At 37.2% G+C, this 25,697-nt stretch overlaps 1 protein-coding gene across 1 annotated transcript in view; it reads right to left on the bottom strand.

The window, feature by feature from the left end:
- Positions 1-24,982, bottom strand: part of LOC134542290 (uncharacterized short-chain type dehydrogenase/reductase y4vI-like) — a 45,641-nt gene extending 20,659 nt beyond the window's left edge. The window contains exons 1-5 of the mRNA XM_063386438.1: positions 24,893-24,982; positions 24,057-24,265; positions 19,921-20,086; positions 18,009-18,138; positions 17,399-17,528 (exon numbers count right to left, since the gene is read on the bottom strand). Of these exons, the coding sequence (XP_063242508.1) occupies positions 17,399-17,528; positions 18,009-18,138; positions 19,921-20,086; positions 24,057-24,188 (558 nt within the window). The 5' untranslated portion in view covers positions 24,189-24,265; positions 24,893-24,982. The remainder of the gene's footprint in view (positions 1-17,398; positions 17,529-18,008; positions 18,139-19,920; positions 20,087-24,056; positions 24,266-24,892) is intronic.
- Positions 24,983-25,697: the final 715 nt, after the last annotated feature.

Here is a 25,697-nt window from a genome sequence, read left to right as displayed (position 1 = left end):
ATTATAATTTATATGACATCAGTAGATTTTATCCAACTGATTTTCACATTTATCGAATCCTAGCCACTTCACAAACAAGGCATCATCTTTCTAATCTATCAATTTTTCTATTTAATAATCGCTTGGGTACTTGGTAGGCTGAATTTGTTCCCCATAGAATCCGCCACGTATCACCAAACCTCGTAAATCTTCCAAGTAGTAACATCTCGGATGGTAATTATGTGTTTTAACAACACGGAATATTTATGTTAACCATTTATAAATACATATAAAATATTCAATTTTAGCTCTAAGTTTTACTACGCCTAGATTATTTGCATCAAAATAAACAGTTTCCAGGAGTGAGTTATCTTTTACATTAACAGGCACCATGCCAGTTTTTTTGTATTTTCTGTAACATGTAAATCCACATAATATAACTCCCTTTTGCTGCGAACTCCCTTCACATGACTTCCTTTAGAGCAGGAATAAATCATTCATCCACCCATCCTTTATCTCGGTGAACATATAGTTTAATTATTTATTTCGAACAAGGCTACAATACTTCTTGGCTACAAAGCTACAACCTACAAGGTTCCAATCGGCTACGAGTTTACAATACTACCAGGCTACAAGACCACGAGGCTACAAGGATACATCAAACACATAGAAAAAAATCTGGGTATAAAAATACCAACTCAGCAAATTTAAAGCCTACTGTAGAGCAGAAATATCCCTGAAATATGTATTTTATGCTTCCTACAAGACCAAGGGGTTTTGAACCATTACATATTCAGCCCTGGCTACAGGCTTGACAACAGACATTCAATGAAACGGGCACACATTTGCATAAAACATTCAACTCAGTAGGATACGATATCTAGGATACATTAGCTAAAATACTAAAGGAAACGTTAGGAACCAGCTCAAGCCGGCTACAATGCCTCCAACCACATTTGGCTCCAAATGATTTTAGTTACAATGTAGCACGTACCCGCCACAATTGACGGCAAGACGTTATTATGACTCTCCATTTTGTTAGTCATTTATTACGAATTTTACATCTTTAAGTTAGAAGTTGTTCTACGAGAACCAAACCTCAGCTAGAAATTAGATTACAATAAATAAAACAAACTTTTTTATCCAAAGTATAATTTGGTTTTTCACTTTTATACACATGCAGACAAAACAAGTTATTGTTGTATGTAGCATACATTTCTTATTTCACGAAGTATAGAGCATATTTGTTTGGTATTGGGTAAATTTTCTTCATTTTTGCGAGGCAAGTAGAAGTCTTAACCTATCTACCAATAGGTTAGAATGTTTCCATGTGGCATAATAAATATCTTCGGCTTCTAACATCTTACGTAAATTTTCATTACTAATACTTTTAAGACCTCTAAAGTTCCGTTTTTAATACCAGCCTCAAAGCCATTAAAATTGTAATCACCCCACTGACCATCATAAGCCTAATCTGAATAATTTAGTTTAATAAGTCGTTTCCATCATTTTGGTCTCAACACTTTATCACAGTATTCAATCTTGTGAGCTTCAAGTTCTTAATCATAGTTAGTTCTTGTAAGCTTCAGGTGAATCATAGCAGTCTTCGACCTTTTCAGCTTTAGGCTGTTCTATAGTGCTCTCAATTTCATGGAGGCGACTAGAACTTGGTGTAATTTTTTTAATTACCCATGAAAATGCTACTTTCTTCGTTAACTTTTAATTCCAAATAATTAACAAGACCTGGGATAGTACTATTAGAATCATCATCTTCACATTTCTCGTGATCATTATAGTCGTCTAATATTTTGCTACCATTTCACTTCCTTGCTTTTATAGACACACAATTCTTAACATTAACCAGACCTCAAGGAGGGAGAGAATCATGTTACAAACGAGTGTTTCACGGCTGTACTTAGCCTATTTAACGAATGAGTAATGGATATTTTTATTCAAGTACCACCTGATTAAAATGCGGAAATTTCTTATTTGGTGTCAGGAAATCACAATACAAACGGATATCTCTCAATATATTCCAAGACCAATACAAAAAATAAAACTCAATAAAAGATGTATGACTCAAGAAAATCTGGAAGCTCATTCCATTAAATTAATTTATTAACTCAGAATCATTCCTCTAAAAGAATACAGACGTGTTTTTTTACTAATGTGAACACACATTTTAAACACTAATACTCATATTTCAAACACAATTCATCATATTTCAAACACATCTCAGCATATGTCAAACAATTATCCACACAATTCACAAAAACCGCATATTTCAAGGCCAAGAGCAGAAGTTTGAAAGATGATCTTTTCTCTTCTAGAGCGACTCGTGATGTTACAATCATCTGGTTTTCGTCGATGCTATAGATGTTTATGCAGGCACGAGGATTCTGTTTCTCGAACAGAGGTATCTGGCGAAGTGGATTGGGAAACTAGTTGTTAGTGAAGTTGAACTTCCCCTCCAAGTCATTGTAGCACTGATTAACATGCTCAGATGCTCACCCGCATTTAACTTGACCAGAATTGCACACTTAAAACATATGTGCTCATCTAAGTATTTACAGATTGACCACCGCATATTTTTCTTTGATGCAGGTAGGTATTTCGATGTAGGAGCTAGCTCGAAGTGGATCAAGCTTGTTAATGTGTAGTTGTAGTCGCCATAAAGAGACCATCCGGACCCCTTTCATAATTAGTATTCTTCCTCTTTACATATCTTAAAGATGTATTCAGTAATGACATCCTCCACTTCACGAACTGCAAAGAGTGGAACATTCGTGGTTTTGAAGGCCCTCTTGTCTTCACACGTACCCATTGGCTTTTCACAATTGCACTCAAGCACGATGTAATACTTGAGTGGACCATCCTATTCAATTTCCTCTAGAAGTTGGCTTATTAGTTTAACCTTGATAGAGTCCAAGTATGTACATGTGTCCTTGACAGAACTGGTATTATTTTCTACCACACAAGTCTTCAAGTTACCCCAGATTCCCACTTCTGCAATGATGAAGTCGTGGATGTTGGACAAAACCCGCCTCTGTCACCAGCAATGTTCGGCTGGTGCTTGGCTTAGGTATGACTACAGGCTTAAGCGCGGTCATTCTATGCTTCTTAGTTGATAGTGGATCAGGACCCTTGCACACTTTGGTATGTGCTTTCAACTTACCAGCCCTGGCGAACACTTTAGCATAGTTCCCACACGAATACATGTTATGGCTAGGGTTGAGACCGCAAGCCGTCTTCTCATGATGTGTGACATGGCTGGAGTTTTCGAAGGTTTTGAAGCAGAAGCTACACCAGGTGACTGAAGTCGTGAGGGCAGCACCAGTACATGTTGTAAGATATTACCGCAATTTATCACTGCGAGCAACCATCTTTCCACACATATGACACTGCTTGAGGTCATGCTGCTGGTTGCCAGCACACTGACGTTCATAACGGTAGCAGTTATTAGCTGCCATATAGGTAGCAGGGCAGAAACGTCATTTCTGCATGGTTGATGTCATCACAACAATCGGTAGTCTGTGCTCAATGCACGGAACACACGAAGGAAGCCCGACGTACGGAGAACTATAACAGAAGTCTTAAGAAAACAATGTAGCTACCCATTACATGAAAATGTTTGCATACATAACTTCAAACCTACAAAATACAGCTTTAACAAACCAATCCTTAAGTTAGCACTACCTTACCCCGAAAAAAATCTAAAAAATCACTAAAATGTTAAAGTACTGTAACTGACAAGTTACACAGAATTATTAAAAAAATATTCAAAGTCCTGGTAACTGGTAACTTTTACAAATTTTTAAGTACATAGAAGCATTTAGCTCAAAAATATTCAAATACCACACAACAAATGTTTAAGTACAGAGAAGCATTTAGATGAAAATATTCAAAGCCCTATATAGTTACATTTTCAAACAAAATATTAAGTACACAGAAGCATTTAGCTCAAAAATATTCAAAGTCCACACAACTCCCTCTCCACACAAATGTTTAAGTACAGAGAAGCATTAAACTGAAAAATATTCAAAGTCCGCACAGCTACATTTTCACACAATAGTTTTAAGTACACAGAAGAAGCTAGCAGAAAAAAATGTTCAAAGTTCTGATAGCTAACAAAATTACTTAAAAGATCATATAGATAGCTATCTAAAAAAGGGAAAAAATGAATACACAGCCTCAAATCCACTCATTTACACGAAATCCAAAAAATTAACCCACAAACTACAACTAATCATACTAACCCTCAATATAACAAAGAAGCCCCTTGCTTGAAACCAACCAAACATAAAAATTGTTACAATTTTAGCACAAAACGTAGCTCATGTGCAGGTTTTCATAACTCCTGAGTTTCGGTAGGTATGTGATGTGTGCAGGGGTATGGGGTAAAAACATGTAGCAACCATGCAACAAGTATGATTAACCTCTATAGCTTTGACCAAGTACAACCACTTTTGGCTTTGCCAATTAGAGATGGGGTCGCGAGGTACTTTCACAATCATGACTCATCTCTCAAAAATGTCTGAGAGCCTGAGCTATCCACAAAAGTCTCAAGCAATTCACGGCATCGTGGACCCATGAGTCCATCAGCACACAACCATTATCTACACACACAGTTAAACTTCTGCATGTCAATACTTGACATGGTAAATGTTATAGTTGTGAAAGGAAATAGTTAGAAAAATTGAAATCCAATACTTTTTTGGATTCAGAACATACACATACATGTGTGAAACTAAGCATGGGACTTGAGCGAAAACACTAGTTGCTCACGAAACATTTTGTGTAAATAACTTCATACCTACAAACCCACTTTAAATCCATAATTCATAGTGATAAATTATCAAACCAACCCACAACACCATCAAATTATTCCGCACATTAGCATGTTGCAGCTACCCCCACCACCCTTTGAATTCAATCTAACATAAAAATCACTCAAATACCACCAATGTAAAAATTACAAGTCGAAAAATTATGCATGAGTTCAAGTATGGAGGTGATCTCATCCATATCAGTATAGGCTCCTACACAAAAAGAAACAATTAAATGTATCACCCCGGCCACCAAATCATTTAGACCATCCCAAGACACATATAATATCTCTTATGCTGCCATTATTCTGAAAATCACAAGATTCTTTGTTTTTAACACCAGCTACATAGTCATTATCCTCATCATCTTCTCTGATATCATCGACACAGCCATCATCATGATCAACATACTCATCCAGAAAACTGTCATATTTCGTAATCTTAGGCATCGAAGCTTCTTCTTTGTATTGAAACATTCTTTATAAGTGTCCATCAATTCTCCAAGTTCGAAGGCTCCGGAGAAATGGGCTGAAACATATTCTCACTATTCACAATAATGATACTTCCACCATCTTCGGTCTTCCTTAAACCTTCAACATCCTTAATTTCAAGTTCTTTGTCGAGATCAGAAGAGCTACGAACATTCATCCCAAGGAATAACATTCATCAGTGAGCATAACTTTACAAGTCTTACAATGTATTTTTAAGCTCTCTCTTAGAACAAAATACCTGTCACACCGATCAAAACTTAACATTTTATATAGTTGGTTTTTGACATCATTCCTTCTCAATGTAAAACCCCTGTCACAATAACAACACCAGTGACCTTTCCATGACGTTAATAACACCGATCCAGATTTCATATTAGTTTCTACGACAAATGTCAGAAGCAACCTGAAAGTTAAACGCAAACACTAAACTTAAATAGAACATTAAAATAAACTATCAGCGAGAGTTAATTCCGAATTTTAAATAATACATGGTTAAGTAGTTCCGCTTCTCACCAACATATTTTGCAACATGCCGATTTAAAGTAATTAATTATTTATTTCTAATGAAGTAAACCTTATACAAAGTACACAATATTAGTTAAGTAAACATAAATGTTACCCACATATGACTACAAATGTAGTCAATTCGGCAGCAAATGTAACCAATTTTCTCCATCTGTCTACAAATGCAACCCTGCAGCCTATGTATTCCGATCTTCACCCCACTTCGTTTCAGAGTATGATGGGTGCATTCATACTGTTTATAAAGCTATGTTATTATGTAGCATGCAGGATGTATACTTGGTGTTCGCAAGAGAAGTAAGGATTCGATAGGTATCAAGAGAAAAATCATCAAATTATTGTCAGGAAATAAAGCATAAGCTCACGAAAAAAAAAAAATTCTGACACAGTAAAGTTGAAGCAAACTTAGAAATCCATCGAAATTTCACGTGAAAAAATAGGAGCACTCAGATAAAACCATCAGGGAGACGATGTCGTTTATAAACATCATATATTATCAATTTTTTTAAAAAAGTTCAAATTTAATCTTGCTTAAGCAAAGAGTTCACAAGCTGACTTGTGCTAGAACTCTCATGTTGCTTAAACAAAGAGTTCACAAGCTGACTTGTGCTAGAACTCTCATGTTGCTTAAACAAAGAGTTCACAAGATGACTTGTGCCAGAACTCTCATGTTGCTTAAGCAAAGAGTTCACAAGTTGACTTGTGCCAGAACTCTCATGTTGCTTAAGCAAAGAGTTCACAAGCTGACTTGTGCTAGAACTCTCATGTTGCTTAAACAAAGAGTTCACAAGCTGACTTGTGCTAGAACTCTCATGTCGCTTAAACAAAGAGTTCACAAGATGACTTGTGCCAGAACTCTCATGTTGCTTAAGCAAGATTAAATTTGAACTTTTTTAAAAAAATTGATAATATATGATGTTTATAAACGACATCGTCTCCCTGATGGTTTTATCTGAGTGCTCCTATTTTTTCACGTGAAATTTCGATGGATTTCTAAGTTTGCTTCAACTTTACTGTGTCAGAATTTTTTTTTTTTCGTGAGCTTATGCTTTATTTCCTGACAATAATTTGATTTTCTTTCCCTTGAGACCTATCAAATCCTTACTTCTCTTGTGAACACCAAGTATACATCCTGCATGCTACATAATAACATAGCTTTATAAACAGTATGAATGCACCCATCATACTCTGAAACGAAGTGGGGTGAAGATCGGAATACATAGGCTGCAGGGTTGCATTTGTAGACAGATGGAGAAAATTGGTTACATTTGCTGCCGAATTGACTACATTTGTAGTCATATGTGGGTAACATTTATGTTTACTTAACTAATATTGTGTACTTTGTATAAGGTTTACTTCATTAGAAATAAATAATTAATTACTTTAAATCGGCATGTTGCAAAATATGTTGGTGAGAAGCGGAACTACTTAACCATGTATTATTTAAAATTCGGAATTAACTCTCGCTGATAGTTTATTTTAATGTTCTATTTAAGTTTAGTGTTTGCGTTTAACTTTCAGGTTGCTTCTGACATTTGTCGTAGAAACTAATATGAAATCTGGATCGGTGTTATTAACGTCATGGAAAGGTCACTGGTGTTGTTATTGTGACAGGGGTTTTACATTGAGAAGGAATGATGTCAAAAACCAACTATATAAAATGTTAAGTTTTGATCGGTGTGACAGGTATTTTGTTCTAAGAGAGAGCTTAAAAATACATTGTAAGACTTGTAAAGTTATGCTCACTGATGAATGTTATTCCTTGGGATGAATGTTCGTAGCTCTTCTGATCTCGACAAAGAACTTGAAATTAAGGATGTTGAAGGTTTAAGGAAGACCGAAGATGGTGGAAGTATCATTATTGTGAATAGTGAGAATATGTTTCAGCCCATTTCTCCGGAGCCTTCGAACTTGGAGAATTGATGGACACTTATAAAGAATGTTTCAATACAAAGAAGAAGCTTCGATGCCTAAGATTACGAAATATGACAGTTTTCTGGATGAGTATGTTGATCATGATGATGGCTGTGTCGATGATATCAGAGAAGATGATGAGGATAATGACTATGTAGCTGGTGTTAAAAACAAAGAATCTTGTGATTTTCAGAATAATGGCAGCATAAGAGATATTATATGTGTCTTGGGATGGTCTAAATGATTTGGTGGCCGGGGTGATACATTTAATTGTTTCTTTTTGTGTAGGAGCCTATACTGATATGGATGAGATCACCTCCATACTTGAACTCATGCATAATTTTTCGACTTGTAATTTTTACATTGGTGGTATTTGAGTGATTTTTATGTTAGATTGAATTCAAAGGGTGGTGGGGGTAGCTGCAACATGCTAATGTGCGGAATAATTTGATGGTGTTGTGGGTTGGTTTGATAATTTATCACTATGAATTATGGATTTAAAGTGGGTTTGTAGGTATGAAGTTATTTACACAAAATGTTTCGTGAGCAACTAGTGTTTTCGCTCAAGTACCATGCTTAGTTTCACACATGTATGTGTATGTTCTGAATCCAAAAAAGTATTGGATTTCAATTTTTCTAACTATTTCCTTTCACAACTATAACATTTACCATGTCAAGTATTGACATGCAGAAGTTTAACTGTGTGTGTAGATAATGGTTGTGTGCTGATGGACTCATGGGTCCACGATGCCGTGAATTGCTTGAGACTTTTGTGGATAGCTCAGGCTCTCAGACATTTTTGAGAGATGAGTCATGATTGTGAAAGTACCTCGCGACCCCATCTCTAATTGGCAAAGCCAAAAGTGGTTGTACTTGGTCAAAGCTATAGAGGTTAATCATACTTGTTGCATGGTTGCTACATGTTTTTACCCCATACCCCTGCACACATCACATACCTACCGAAACTCAGGAGTTATGAAAACCTGCACATGAGCTACGTTTTGTGCTAAAATTGTAACAATTTTTATGTTTGGTTGGTTTCAAGCAAGGGGCTTCTTTGTTATATTGAGGGTTAGTATGATTAGTTGTAGTTTGTGGGTTAATTTTTTGGATTTCGTGTAAATGAGTGGATTTGAGGCTGTGTATTCATTTTTTCCCTTTTTTAGATAGCTATCTATATGATCTTTTAAGTAATTTTGTTAGCTATCAGAACTTTGAACATTTTTTTCTGCTAGCTTCTTCTGTGTACTTAAAACTATTGTGTGAAAATGTAGCTGTGCGGACTTTGAATATTTTTCAGTTTAATGCTTCTCTGTACTTAAACATTTGTGTGGAGAGGGAGTTGTGTGGACTTTGAATATTTTTGAGCTAAATGCTTCTGTGTACTTAATATTTTGTTTGAAAATGTAACTATATAGGGCTTTGAATATTTTCATCTAAATGCTTCTCTGTACTTAAACATTTGTTGTGTGGTATTTGAATATTTTTGAGCTAAATGCTTCTATGTACTTAAAAATTTGTAAAAGTTACCAGTTACCAGGACTTTGAATATTTTTTTAATAATTCTGTGTAACTTGTCAGTTACAGTACTTTAACATTTTAGTGATTTTTTAGATTTTTTTCGGGGTAAGGTAGTGCTAACTTAAGGATTGGTTTGTTAAAGCTGTATTTTGTAGGTTTGAAGTTATGTATGCAAACATTTTCATGTAATGGGTAGCTACATTGTTTTCTTAAGACTTCTGTTATAGTTCTCCGTACGTCGGGCTTCCTTCGTGTGTTCCGTGCATTGAGCACAGACTACCGATTGTTGTGATGACATCAACCATGCAGAAATGACGTTTCTGCCCTGCTACCTATATGGCAGCTAATAACTGCTACCGTTATGAACGTCAGTGTGCTGGCAACCAGCAGCATGACCTCAAGCAGTGTCATATGTGTGGAAAGATGGTTGCTCGCAGTGATAAATTGCGGTAATATCTTACAACATGTACTGGTGCTGCCCTCACGACTTCAGTCACCTGGTGTAGCTTCTGCTTCAAAACCTTCGAAAACTCCAGCCATGTCACACATCATGAGAAGACGGCTTGCGGTCTCAACCCTAGCCATAACATGTATTCGTGTGGGAACTATGCTAAAGTGTTCGCCAGGGCTGGTAAGTTGAAAGCACATACCAAAGTGTGCAAGGGTCCTGATCCACTATCAACTAAGAAGCATAGAATGACCGCGCTTAAGCCTGTAGTCATACCTAAGCCAAGCACCAGCCGAACATTGCTGGTGACAGAGGCGGGTTTTGTCCAACATCCACGACTTCATCATTGCAGAAGTGGGAATCTGGGGTAACTTGAAGACTTGTGTGGTAGAAAATAATACCAGTTCTGTCAAGGACACATGTACATACTTGGACTCTATCAAGGTTAAACTAATAAGCCAACTTCTAGAGGAAATTGAATAGGATGGTCCACTCAAGTATTACATCGTGCTTGAGTGCAATTGTGAAAAGCCAATGGGTACGTGTGAAGACAAGAGGGCCTTCAAAACCACGAATGTTCCACTCTTTGCAGTTCGTGAAGTGGAGGATGTCATTACTGAATACATCTTTAAGATATGTAAAGAGGAAGAATACTAATTATGAAAGGGGTCCGGATGGTCTCTTTATGGCGACTACAACTACACATTAACAAGCTTGATCCACTTCGAGCTAGCTCCTACATCGAAATACCTACCTGCATCAAAGAAAAATATGCGGTGGTCAATCTGTAAATACTTAGATGAGCACATATGTTTTAAGTGTGCAATTCTGGTCAAGTTAAATGCGGGTGAGCATCTGAGCATGTTAATCAGTGCTACAATGACTTGGAGGGGAAGTTCAACTTCACTAACAACTAGTTTCCCAATCCACTTCGCCAGATACCTCTGTTCGAGAAACAGAATCCTCGTGCCTGCATAAACATCTATAGCATCGACGAAAACCAGATGATTGTAACATCACGAGTCGCTCTAGAAGAGAAAAGATCATCTTTCAAACTTCTGCTCTTGGCCTTGAAATATGCGGTTTTTGTGAATTGTGTGGATAATTGTTTGACATATGCTGAGATGTGTTTGAAATATGATGAATTGTGTTTGAAATATGAGTATTAGTGTTTAAAATGTGTGTTCACATTAGTAAAAAAACACGTCTGTATTCTTTTAGAGGAATGATTCTGAGTTAATAAATTAATTTAATGGAATGAGCTTCCAGATTTTCTTGAGTCATACATCTTTTATTGAGTTTTATTTTTTGTATTGGTCTTGGAATATATTGAGAGATATCCGTTTGTATTGTGATTTCCTGACACCAAATAAGAAATTTCCGCATTTTAATCAGGTGGTACTTGAATAAAAATATCCATTACTCATTCGTTAAATAGGCTAAGTACAGCCGTGAAACACTCGTTTGTAACATGATTCTCTCCCTCCTTGAGGTCTGGTTAATGTTAAGAATTGTGTGTCTATAAAAGCAAGGAAGTGAAATGGTAGCAAAATATTAGACGACTATAATGATCACGAGAAATGTGAAGATGATGATTCTAATAGTACTATCCCAGGTCTTGTTAATTATTTGGAATTAAAAGTTAACGAAGAAAGTAGCATTTTCATGGGTAATTAAAAAAATTACACCAAGTTCTAGTCGCCTCCATGAAATTGAGAGCACTATAGAACAGCCTAAAGCTGAAAAGGTCGAAGACTGCTATGATTCACCTGAAGCTTACAAGAACTAACTATGATTAAGAACTTGAAGCTCACAAGATTGAATACTGTGATAAAGTGTTGAGACCAAAATGATGGAAACGACTTATTAAACTAAATTATTCAGATTAGGCTTATGATGGTCAGTGGGGTGATTACAATTTTAATGGCTTTGAGGCTGGTATTAAAAACGGAACTTTAGAGGTCTTAAAAGTATTAGTAATGAAAATTTACGTAAGATGTTAGAAGCCGAAGATATTTATTATGCCACATGGAAACATTCTAACCTATTGGTAGATAGGTTAAGACTTCTACTTGCCTCGCAAAAATGAAGAAAATTTACCCAATACCAAACAAATATGCTCTATACTTCGTGAAATAAGAAATGTATGCTACATACAACAATAACTTGTTTTGTCTGCATGTGTATAAAAGTGAAAAACCAAATTATACTTTGGATAAAAAAGTTTGTTTTATTTATTGTAATCTAATTTCTAGCTGAGGTTTGGTTCTCGTAGAACAACTTCTAACTTAAAGATGTAAAATTCGTAATAAATGACTAACAAAATGGAGAGTCATAATAACGTCTTGCCGTCAATTGTGGCGGGTACGTGCTACATTGTAACTAAAATCATTTGGAGCCAAATGTGGTTGGAGGCATTGTAGCCGGCTTGAGCTGGTTCCTATTGTTTCCTTTAGTATTTTAGCTAATGTATCCTAGATATCGTATCCTACTGAGTTGAATGTTTTATGCAAATGTGTGCCCGTTTCATTGAATGTCTGTTGTCAAGCCTGTAGCCAGGGCTGAATATGTAATGGTTCAAAACCCCTTGGTCTTGTAGGAAGCATAAAATACATATTTCAGGGATATTTCTGCTCTACAGTAGGCTTTAAATTTGCTGAGTTGGTATTTTTATACCCAGATTTTTTTCTATGTGTTTGATGTATCCTTGTAGCCTCGTGGTCTTGTAGCCTGGTAGTATTGTAAACTCGTAGCCGATTGGAACCTTGTAGGTTGTAGCTTTGTAGCCAAGAAGTATTGTAGCCTTGTTCGAAATAAATAATTAAACTATATGTTCACCGAGATAAAGGATGGGTGGATGAATGATTTATTCCTGCTCTAAAGGAAGTCATGTGAAGGGAGTTCGCAGCAAAAGGGAGTTATATTATGTGGATTTACATGTTACAGAAAATACAAAAAAACTGGCATGGTGCCTGTTAATGTAAAAGATAACCCACTCCTGGAAACTGTTTATTTTGATGCAAATAATCTAGGCGTAGTAAAACTTAGAGCTAAAATTGAATATTTTATATGTATTTATAAATGGTTAACATAAATATTCCGTGTTGTTAAAACACATAATTACCATCCGAGATGTTACTACTTGGAAGATTTACGAGGTTTGGTGATACGTGGCGGATTCTATGGGGAACAAATTCAGCCTACCAAGTACCCAAGCGATTATTAAATAGAAAAATTGATAGATTAGAAAGATGATGCCTTGTTTGTGAAGTGGCTAGGATTCGATAAATGTGAAAATCAGTTGGATAAAATCTACTGATGCCATATAAATTATAATGTTTTGAAATGTTGTAAATTTTTATATTAATAAATGCAAGTCTAAATAAATAAAAAATGTATTTATTCATGTGCTGTTTGAAACTTTTCACTAGTTACCAGAGGTCGGGATGCTCGTCGAAGGTGCTTAAAATGGTATTAAGAGGCTGGGGACGCGTGGCGACAGGTCTAAATGACGCAGCTATTTGGGGTGTGGATGGTTCATGATGAGGGGGAGGGGGTAGGTCTGCTGACGTCAAAGGCCGTGCGTCAGTGACATGTGTGCTTGGCACGCACGAACAGGACTGCAATAGAAAGGGTAGAGGGGTGGGGACAGTTGAACAATTGCAGCATTAGGATGTATCATTCGTAGTTATCAACAGAGCTAGTAAGATGTGTCGGGCCACCTATGAGAAGATTGTTGAGGATGAGTTCTATGCGTGCTGTCAGGAGGCTAGCGGCCAGGAAGAAGTTCTTGCGATGAATGAAGACGAAGAGTCCAGGGAAGACATCTCAGATGTACCTGTGAACACCTCCGCTCTGACTGTGGAGGACTTTGGAGCTGTGTTGTGCTTGTATAGTTGTGTGGGCAAAGTATTTGATGCTAGTATGGAAAGTACTGCGGAGCGGGGTGTTGTGAAGAGGGTCGGTAACGCCTTCTGTTAACAAGGGGGAGAAGATGGTGTGAAGGATTGTGTGTTTTTTTATTAAATAGTGTTAAATATTATTTTGATATTTTATTTACTTCGACTTCTTGCCACGACTTAAAAAAATACTTTTTTCATTTGATATGAAGTGCAACTCGTAGTGGCAGTAGGTAATGGCTTTGCTCGTAGCGACAGTAGGTAATGGCTGAGGTGAGTGTTGTAACTGCATCATATACACTGTAGCGATCACACATTAAGTTGAAACGTAAAATGTTATGTGTCGGATGTGGTCTCGCTCGTGAAGATAGGGGATCATCTAATACTGTACAAATGTGAATCGGTATTTTTGTTTGTAGCATAATATTCTCGTGAACGATTAAAGCTGCTTGTTTTTTTTCTTTCATTAAAAATTTTAGGGGAGGGAGATGGATATATACCCAAACATTTAAAATATCTGCTTCCGTGCAGCTTTTAAAACATGGGTACGCAAACATGATAAGAGATTATTACTTGTGAGTTAGGACTCTGAAAAATTTCTGGTCAGCTAAGATGGAGTAATAAATGTTTTTAAAATTATCATTACTTTAACTAACGCATCCACAACGATAGTATTGATAACATATATTTTAGTTAAAACCTGTAAATGATTATGCCTTTAAGAAAAAATGGTGGTTACAACAACAAAATGACTGGATTTTTGTGGATTTTGTCTATAAGGTTCATAACAACATTGGTACGGGATAGAAAGTCGGCCTTACATACACTAAGGTGCTTTAGGATGGTGATGACATCATCGGATGAAATCAATATGGCGGAATCCAGGATGGCTGCCTCCAGCAGACGATAATGGTTTAGATTATTGTTTTTATAATAAATTTATTTTAAAAGATGGTGGTGTTACGAAAAATTGCGACAGGGATGAGTGGGGTGTTCGATGATGTAATCGTAATGTAGAAGAGTGGGGCGCTCGATGATGTAAACGTAATGTATAGGAGTGTGGTGCTAGATAATTGTAACATTTAATTAAAATTAAATTATTAATTTTTATTTTTTTTAATTAAAATCGGATAATAAATAAGGATTTTCAAGATGGCGGACATGACGTCATAATAAGGTGGAATGTTCTAGAAAACAAAATGGTCGTCGGGGTCAAAGGTTAAAGTCAAATCCAAGATGGCCGCCGGAAGTGACGTAATCCAAGATGGCGGCCGGAAGTGACGTAATCCAAGATGGCGGCCGGAAGTGACGTAATCCAAGATGGCGGCCGGAAGTGACGTAATCCAAGATGGCGGCCGGAAGTGACGTAATCCAAGATGGCGGCCGCGGATCCCCGGATCCCCAGCCATCAGCCACTGTCCCAGGACATACCAAATACACCTACTTATATTACTTATGAATTTCAGTAAAAATTAATAGGTAATTTAAATAAATTTATGAAATTATTTACTACAAATTTTGTCTGAAACGATGTTTGATACATCGAATTATGACTGCAAGAGGTGGTAAAATAGACCTTGAATACAAAAAACTACTTTTGCAGTCATAGTAGATATAAGGTTAAATTAACTGTAAAAAGTTTAATAGGTAATTGAATAAAATTTTTGTCTTAAACAATTTTTTGTACCACAAAATATTACTGCAAGAGGTGGACCAGATTGGGTTTTAAGGACAAAAATGTTTTTTAATCCGTTAGTACAAGGTGTTTCGATCTGTTAATTTTTTTTATTAATAATTCAAAAATTATTAAACTATTTAGTCAAAACATTTTTATTTCATAACTGCGAACCATAGAAACATGTTTAATGCTTAGGTTATAAGAGTAAATTAGTAAAAATATTTATTGGAGTAAACATTAGAGGCACAATACAAAACTTGCCAACACCCGGAAATTTTGAAGCTCACGGCCATGCCATTCTTATAGAGAGTATTCTTATAATTCTATGAGAAGATGGATGCGTCGAATTAAAACACATTTGGCAGCATGAAATACGCTAAAAATGTTTTGATCGATCCTTTTGAAATTTGGAGAAAATAATGTATTTTTGTACATTAGATTTTTATAATGTTCCATAAGTCTCCGGGATGTTTTGATGGAAACAGAAACTTTGAAAGCTCCCAACGCCTGTAGGATGAGCCAAAATGGATATTTATTTGTCGCCTGCAGTTGTTGGTGAAATATTTCCAAAGCTGTTGAGGTGAAGCCCCGACAGTCTGGTCAGCTGACACTTGTATTCACGATGTCCAGCCGCAGGCGCTGTGAACGGACAATCAGAAATTGAATGAAAATACTGGCTTTGAACCCACACGGGGTTTTGTAAGCGGGAACAGGATAAAAAAATGTGTGTTCTCTGAATGTAATATTTATTCATTAGCCCCAGAGAAAATTCACGCTGTGAAAAAATAATGTATGTGCATTGCCGCCCCGCACGTTACAAATAAAACATCAAAGGTAAGAAAGTAAGGACATTTTTAGGCTACTCAAACATTTGAAACATCAGACCATGCGTTAAAAATACACTTCTATCTAATATTGTCTGTCCATGTCTTCAATGGAACCTACGAATGAACAACTTGGTTTATGATAGCTAAAATATGATGCATAACGCTGTTGGAAATAGCTATACTAACTGTCACAATTCTAATGCTAACACCGGATCCCACCTCTGAGTTGAGAGTTTGGAGCTGCGAGTATGAGTCGCATAAGTATGCAAAGGTGTTGCGAAATTATGAGAAAGTATGTAAGCGTTAACAATAGTATTGGAAAGTATACGAAATCATGCGATGCTACCACATGTAACCGCCTTGCCAATTTTTTCACCTGTATTCGAAGAGACACTCCGTGATATATCCGCGCTGGCATTCTCAGCTTGCCCGTTTATTCTTATCGATGACATATCTTATACCTCAGGCCCTACTCTTAAGATGCTTACAGTGACAAATGAGCTAGAAACAATTCCCTAGATCTTACAGACATTCTGTACTTTTAGGTGCTATAATTATGAGTGCTATGGAAATATCGTAAAAAACATTAAGTCAAAAAGAAGAATAATGATCCGTGTTTAACAATAAATTTCTACTCTAGTGTTTTATTAAACACAATAAAGCTGAACCAGAAGAAGTTTTGGTTCTTAACTGTCGAGCGAGAGTAGGGTTTGGATGACATGTGAAAGCGCAAACATGTCAACTAAGCGTGTCTGGTCGTGCGGTGGTTATATCCGGCTCGCAGTCCGGGGTCATATGGTTCGAACTCCATCGTCTGCTCTATGGTGGTCCCCCACCATTACTACAGGTGACTGTTGTCTATACTCCTCGGAATGTGCAATCCCCATTTCCCACCCTTTGCGGTGAGTAGCTGGAATCAAAAACCACCAGCCATCGCCTGAAGCTAAAAAAAAAAAATACGTGCGTAGTTGCTTTGTAATTTGTCGGCAATAATGTACAAAAATTCAGCACGTATAAAAAATGAATTGAACCCAGCATTGACCTGCGAATTAATGAGAAAAAAATAACACACAACAGTTGAGAACAAAGATATTGAGAAAAAAGAACCTTTCCAGTGTTGGCCTGGTGTGTTTTCGTAAAGAGTGGGGAGGGAAAAAACACATTCGGGAGAGCCTCAACAGGATTGAAATGTGGTCTCTCTGGAATGCGAGCGTGCGGGGTCTATACTCCAGGAGTAGGCGGGATGTGTTTCCTGGAGTCTGGTGCTAAGGTGAGCGAGGGGCCGCCTCTCACCGAGACCCTTATCCGGGAGCGCAGCTGGTTGAGCTCCTTCCTCAGGCCCTCCGTCAGCGAGCGCACGGCGTGCTTGGACGCCGCGTACATGGACAGGATGACGTTGTCGAGCACTCGGACACCGTTTATACTGCAACCAAGGAGTTCACAACGCTCCCAGCTGGACACTACACTCATGACCCGCAACAGCTCTGAGGAGAAACAGAACCTGTACACTTCCTAGCGTTTCAGTATCTTTATATATTTCATTGTTTTTTTCAAATCCTAAGCAGTTGAACTGGAATTAATAATTTTGAAATTTACTTATATTAAAATTATGTAAAAATGTACAGATTTGTTATACATACATAATAAAATTATGTACAATTTTACAGATATATATTAAAATTAGGTAAAACTCATTTTTTTATTTTTTTAAACCTTAAAGATGCATATTGCATGACGTTTCATGAATGTAAGGAATATTGAAACGTTTATTACTGCAATATGGTAAATTTCCTGTGCATATGAATTTTTCCTATATACCTAAATATAGGAGAGGTGCCACATGTGTATGGAAAGGTACAAGACGATGTATTAGAGTGTGTTACCGCGAGCAATGCTGTCACACCTGCCGATGTGCACGATGTGTCCGTCATCGACTCCCCTCTCCCTCATGGACTTGAGCGCCTCCCGCGTGCAGATGCTCAGCGCGAGGACATTCACGTCGAGCATGCGACGCCAGTCGCTTGTCACACCCTCTGTGGACGGAACATGGACCACTTCACCCGTCACACAATCTAGGCCCGGTGTTCTAGCACAGTATTCATGGGGTCATTCACAGCTCCGTGTTTGGAGGGGGATCAGACCAATAAGAATTAGTATGAGTTGTAGATGCTCAGTTTTTATCCAGTTATCTAGTATCAGGAAATCGCCGTTGAAGATGGCTGTAACAAGTCATGTCGGAACCTCTCTGTCACACCACCATTTCCACAGACGTGGCTTCTACCCAAATTTCACGTAAGCCTGCGATTGGAAGTATAAATAAATAAAAAATGAAATACAAAAAGAAAGGAAACGTTAAGTCTGTTGCGTCTAAGCGAGTCCCTTAGTTCCTTTCAGAATTTGATACCACAATTGTTATTTATTTGTTGTTTATTTTATACCCGGTGACAGATTTCAGGGTAAATATGCATGGATGGAATGGGACTGTGAGGTGAGATAGTGGTGCGTGTAGGGCAGCGACGGAATGAGTTTGTGGGGGAAGCCGGAGTACCCTGGCAACGTCCGCCAAGTTTCGCACTTGCGAAAAACTCGGTTTCGACCCCGCCGAGAATTGAACCCGGATGACCCCGGCGAGAGGCGAGTGTTCTGACCGCTTAGCCACCGCTCCACCTCGCTTCCATGTAGCGTGAATACAGTGAAGAACATTTTAACATCAAGTTACTTGTTTCGTCGTATCAGGGGCAAGGTGATGTTAAAAGTCAGATTTTTGCTAGTTTAGCTTCATTCAGTCTACCCGCGTACAAGATGTTGGTTTACAAAAGAAATTTACATTTAAATAAATTACTGACATTAAAAAATAATCCTTTTTAACACATATTAAAATTTTCTTAAACAATGTGAAGAGTTTTTTTTAAATAAGTGACACATGATTTTATAGGCAAACATAAATCTGAAGTAATTGGGGTCAAACCTCAAAGGTTTCTATGAAAATTACAGGAAGGCAGAAAGATGGTGTGGCAAGGCCGTGCGTGAATGCGTTAACATATTATAGATGAAAATGTTTGGGGGAAAAAGTAGCGACAGTGGGAAAGGAATAAGCCATGGAAAATAGAAATAAGAGTTACAACCTGTGACCTCATGAACCACAAGCTAACGTTTTGATGTTAAACTTCCTCGCTCGACAACAAAGGAATATACATAATAGTATAGCAGTGTGGTTCGTACATACAGTATATATAGGCTATATGATAGTTGCACTGTGTAATATTTGAAATTGCTGAATTTTAAATTATTATTTTTTGAGACTATGGTAGGTAATACCTTAGATTAAAGACTTAAAAAATGAAAAAATGAAATAAGCCAAGTGTTTAGGCAATTTATATGATTTATTTTCCCCCAAAAATTGGAGTTTGTATATTCCATTTGGAATTTGAAATACACAGAAGTACGTATTGTGGTAAAAAATGAGAAAATAATGAATTTAAATAATTTAAATCACATAAATATCAGTATTGCAGTTATTTTAAATAATCACCAAATTCATCATTATTTGAATTTACTTTAGATCCCTTAATCTACAATATTCCTAAACTCCTCTGAAATGAGGAAATTTTCAAGAATCCAGTTGAACAAACGACACCATCTTGCTCAAATGCTTTAAATAGCATAATTTTTCGGTATTTTGAAAAGCAGCTGACTTATCCTAAACATTTACTTTAGTTGTTATTTGCCTTTGTTTCCCAGAAGCCATTGCTATAAGTTATTACCGATATGGTACCAGTATTTCATTGCAAGATTAAGGTTACAATGCTGCTTGCCGGAAAGTTTGTCGACGAGGCACACTCCAGCGACGTTAGCCAAGATGTCCACTCCCTCGAGATGTTCTTTCACCCAGCTGAAGGCGGACAGGATCTCGTCTTCTTTAGTCAAGTCAGTTACTATGCTGTAAAACTTGCCTGGGGCGTCTTGGAGACTATCTGAAAACTTTAAAATAAAGGTTTTCTCAAACTAGGGTAGAATCATCGGTTGTACGTGTTTCCTAAAATTGTAAAAATATAATATTTACACTGTTTATCTTGTCATATTTTTTCTCTTAATTTATTTACAAACATTAGTAATCACATTTTTGTATCGATAAACATTTTTTTTAGCCATCTCAGCTAGATTATTCTAACAATTTAGTTTATTAATATTTTCAACGAACTCAGCTGGATCGATATTATAACATTTTAAGTTCTTTTAAAATTTTCAACGAACTCAGCTAGATTATTATAATATTTAAGTTCATTAATATTTTCAATGAACTCAGCTACACTATTATTATAACATTTTAAGTTCATTATTATTTTTAAAAATTCATAAATTATACACTTGAAATAAAGGGATTTAAATATTAATCTGCAACAATAAACCAAAATGTGGTAAAAATAGCCTGGACAAACATTCTACCATAGAATACTTCAACTGCAGTGACCCAATGATGAAAGAAATCAATTTATGATGTTAGTGTTATCATAAACTTCTGCGAGTGATTAACTTACAAAGCGGTACTCATACAGGTGGCTTAGCTAAGTGTATTTTATTCGCGTCGAAGGCAATGGGTTTACCAACGTTTCGGTTGGAATTACAGTCGCCATCTTCAAGGCAGCAGTCTATTCAGACAATGTCCACGATAGCCTGCGACCCAATGATTATAAGATATTTCACTCGGAAGCTGGGTGAGAATCACGACTGCCTAGATGTCATTATTTATGACCATAATGCCCTAGCGCGAATGGCCAGTTATAATCCTATTACTAATTGGCTTATTAGTCCGGGGTGTAAACATTCACCCAACGACCTAACACTCCGTAGCATTAAATATAAATGAAAGTGAATATATGGGATTTAGTAAAGTAAATTTCTATGGACTTGGTTAATGCCAAAGCAAGTAAGTTACCATACTCAAAGTATTTTTTGAGCAAACATAACTATATAACACGCGGATACAGTTAAATGTTATCAATATTACATTTATCTTTCTTATTTTCTGATAGAAGCACGAATGTGTTCCAAAACGATTAAGAGACTATTTGAGAACGGAGGCAAATAACACAAAATCTCAGTAACGCAATCTCGTTTCAATAGATTAGAGCTGATAAAGTTTGTTTACCAAAATGAAACATGCCGTGAATCTAGTATTGACGATTATCAGTTTCCTCCGAGCAATAAGTTAGCTTTCGAAATTTCAATACCTTTTTATATCGTTTTGAACATTACCCACATTTTTCTCTGCACGTCGCCATCTTTGAAAGTCATAACACAACACCCAAAATGCCTTTTACACATATTTTATCTGCCAGGTTGACACTATGTCCGGTTTGCACAGTCAGGCCAGGACACCTTGCATTTAAATCAAATGGAGAAAGACGTTTTCACCCTCAAGTCGACTATAGGTACAAGCGGGCCTGTATTTCTTTCACACTAGCTGTCACAAGGGAGATAATTATGCATAAGTGTGGTCTCTGGGAACTAATGCAAATGATGACTAAAGTAAAATGTTTATTAGGTTGGGTTAGCTACATAAATAATACGTAGCGACCTGGAATTTTCGTAGATTCGTTTGGCCTCAGGGTAAATATCAAAGCCATAGGTGTGATCAACCTATGTTTACTTTCCCGTTGGTTGATTTCTTAGCGAGAACATATTAAGCCTTGTTAATTGGCACTACCTAATTCGCTTACCAATCTCCTAGCTAGACATCTTTGGCTTACGGGGGGCGTGTCCAAATAACTGCGAGAGTGTGAAGATATGCCTTCCAGCTTGCGACTTAATGAATGCGCGAAATAGCCGTAACTCTAATAATACGTATTTCATGATGTGTAATACTTATTAATAATGTAATTGACCTGGCCTATCAGACGTTTTACTTAAAATATTGTTTTTCTCACTTCTCAGAAACTTCACTGGTGCATAATAACCGCGAGCTAAACGTAGATTGCCAGTTTTCACCCGCATATTTTGATAAGCTAACTTGGCTCGCCAGGCTGGGCCACGTCACAGTGATGATGTTCACCAACTTCACGGGTTTCAGGGTTGAGCGATAAGATGACTGCTGCAATGCACAGAAATCTTCTGTAAACATTACGACTGCAAAAGGAAGCTTAAATGGGCTAAAAAAAATGGTTTTGTGAAAAGCAACATTTATTGGAATTAAAAAAAAATGTTGTAACAATCCTTAACTATTCGAAACAAGTAATATTGATGGCGTGGCAATTTTCGTGACTCAAATTTGTGAGCACCTAGTTTGGGTCATAGTGTTTCACTGAATGTAACACTGAGGCCTGTGCTATGCCGTGACATGCAATACCCTACCTTCCTTCCTGTTCCAATGAACTGCCAACTACCAATGTTCCAGCCAATCAACGTGGGGCGCTGTTGACTGAAGCCTCCAACTTTGGAGCTGCTTCGCTCGAGGGGTGTTAGTTTGGATCCCAAGTAAGACTTAGTTGTATATAATGATTTTAACAGGTAGTGTTAAGTCTAACCTTCTTTAAAAAAAAAAACTGACAAAGCTTTCTTGGAAGAACTGTAACGATAGCCTGTTGCTTAGACAGCCAACCGAAAATTGCACAAAGAAAGAGTGTGAAAAATTAATTTAATCAAACAAAAAGCAGACGAGAAAAAGTATTTTATTGTTCATACACCTTTCACGGCTAATTTCTAACTGAATGCAGACTTGAAATAAAATGATCCATTGAGTAAAGCTGCATCGGTAAATGACACATCCAGACTATACAGAAACATGTTAGGTACTTAAAATTAAGCTCGTAAATACCTTTCCCCCAATATTTGGTACACACATTTCGAATCCAAGTGGCAGAAAGTTTCCTACAAACCAGAGTCTTTTCAGCAGAGCACGTCCAATGCTGTTTTAAAACCAAGTTATCGTGCACTACTTCACAAGGAACAGCTAGCTCTAACCGTGCCACAGTAACAGATGCATCGCACTGCAAGTACGAGGGATAATTCGTATGATGTTATATTATATATATTTATATATGTGTGTGTGTGGAATATTTTGTGTAGGTGTTTCAAGTAATTGAATTGTATTTTATTTTATTTACAAAGGTTTTAATTTCTTATTTATTAATTAAATTTATCTAATATTTTTATAAAGCATGGTTTAAAAATTTCAATGATATTTTAAAGTTTATATTTTGTACAGAGTAATAACACTAAAAAATTTTAAAACAGTCTAGTGCTGAATTTTGTTCTTATATAAATTCCTACAAAAATTATAAATACGAAAGTGTGTCTGTCTGTTTGTCCTTCTTTCACGCAGCATCGGAGCAACCGATCATCGTAATTTTTTTTTGCATATAGATAGTTTATGGGCCGGACAGTAACACAGAATAAATATAATTATGAATACCATCCCCAAGGGAGTGAAAAAGGGATTAATTAAATTTTATAATAGAACATCACAAGAGGTAGATCATAGACCCACAAACAGTAAGTTTGTGTCATTTCTCTAGGTCAGCCTCACAGTAATATAGTAAGGTATGATAACTTCCTATCCTTCTCTTTGGCGAAGACCAACCACTTAGTGAAGCTCGCGGCAGCTAGCGTTAATAATAGTTTAATTTAGAACTTCGTCAATAGATGGCGTTGCCTTGAATTTGTAACGCGCTATCGTTTGGTGCTCCGGTCACGTCTTGCCTAGGGGTTACCTGTCTTCCCACTAAGTGAAGCGAAGCCTCGACGCACCGAAATTGTGCAATCAGTGGGACTAAAATCAAAATTTCCCGTTTTCTAAGTGTATGTCCTGTAGACTTGAAACTCGGTCGGGATGTTCCTGATATTATGATATGTTCAGCCTCTTACAACGCCGAGTACTTCAGCTAGTAATTAAATAAATTAGTAAGCAATAAAAATTCATAATAATTAATACCGGTGTCGAAGCAACACTAACCTCGGAGTCGACCGCCGCGCAGTCCAAACCAACTACTTTGAGCCCTTTGTTCACCAGGACTCGAACTATGGCCCTCCCGATGCCCCCGCTGGCTCCTGTGACCACGGCTACCCTGCCGGACCACCGCTCCATGGCGGCTGCTGATTGGACACTGGTGGTTGCAACCGCGCGACGGGAGGCGTGGCATCCACTCCATCGGCGGTACAAGCCTGCGTTTCATTGACCCACGGTCAGTCCCCGATCTCATCCCAAGTTCGCACGCTCGCTCGCTCGTGCGACTTCGCGGTCGAATAATAACAGTAAAAAATCGAGATAACATACATTTTAGCTTTTTTTTTTGTTTTATTTCAAGGCCTGCTCTACAATGGCTCGTAAACGGAAACGGATCGAGTAAACGGAGAACAATTATTACTTACCTCTTCTGCTGCTTTCACAATGCACGGAAATGTAACATATGGCAACCAATGAGATTGAAAATCACGGTTACGAAATATTCATTTTAATAAAAAAAAATTAAACTTCGGGATGATAAAAGTCAGGATTTATATATATATCATACCCGTATTATGTATATAATACGGATCCTTGTTCGCATAGGTGCCATTGTAGATACACACTTCGTTCCGAAAGACCGGTCTCCGTTTCTGTGATACATCTTCGCTTCCGAGTCGTTGTAGAACGAGCTTAAATGTCACTCACTTAACCTATAAAAATCTTTATTTTAAGTGAAGATCATTTAGACTTTTACCCCTTATTAAGGGGAAAAACGCAAACAAAATATTTTGCGAGAATGTTTATATTTTAAAAACGATTTTCCGTGTTTTTATGTAACTTACCTAACCTAACCGAGAGGTAAGTAGGCACGAATTATTATACCGTTTGATTCGGGATAAGTGAATTATTTTTTTCTCGCGCGGCAGCAGACGCGTGCGTCTGCCCCCTGATACACGAACTGCGCTCCTCGGGTGTTTCCGTCACTTCTCGGCCGACCGAGTGCAGCAAGTATCGCGCAAGCGAGGACTTTGTACAGCAAACAGCCCGTAGGTTCATTATTCCAACAGATAAGGTTCTATGAATAAACTTTACTTTACAAATACACAGCTACACTTCAGCACAAGAACGTCGTCAACTATTGCAAAAGTGAGGGGGTCCAAATACTTTTATTTAAGAGAAAATATTCTGAACATTCATACATTGTTAAAAATATGGGGCTTTAATTTATCGCGGGAAGAGAGTTCTAGAATAGTTGTGTGTTAGAACACTGCATCATCGTCTGTGTTTCGTGATTGGTTGAAAATTATTTCAAGTATATGTGTTCTGTCAGCACACGAACCGTATTTATACTATGCAGAAGCAGACGCTTCATGATTCGCCTGGCGAGGGCTTCTCTCTCAGACGGCCGACTGTTACATGGAAGAAACCGCTGATGCGGACATACCCTGCTGCAGTCTAACGAGTTAAAACACTTATCCCTAAGGGCGTATCCAGCTTAATATTGTTATGGGAAGGGAAAAAATAAAGGTGGGTGTAGTAATTTTTGTATTTAACCTTTTTCATTGGGGGAAGAGGGCCCGAGGTGCCATAAAATAATAAACGATAACAAAAGTAATTAAAAAATAATCAAACTACTGTTTTTACCAT

Source organism: Bacillus rossius (assembly GCF_032445375.1).
Source record: "Bacillus rossius redtenbacheri isolate Brsri chromosome 4 unlocalized genomic scaffold, Brsri_v3 Brsri_v3_scf4_2, whole genome shotgun sequence".
NCBI classification, from domain to species: Eukaryota; Metazoa; Arthropoda; class Insecta; order Phasmatodea; family Bacillidae; genus Bacillus; species Bacillus rossius.
Note: the sequence above shows the minus strand (reverse complement) of the source record. Positions and strands in the feature narration are given on the sequence as shown.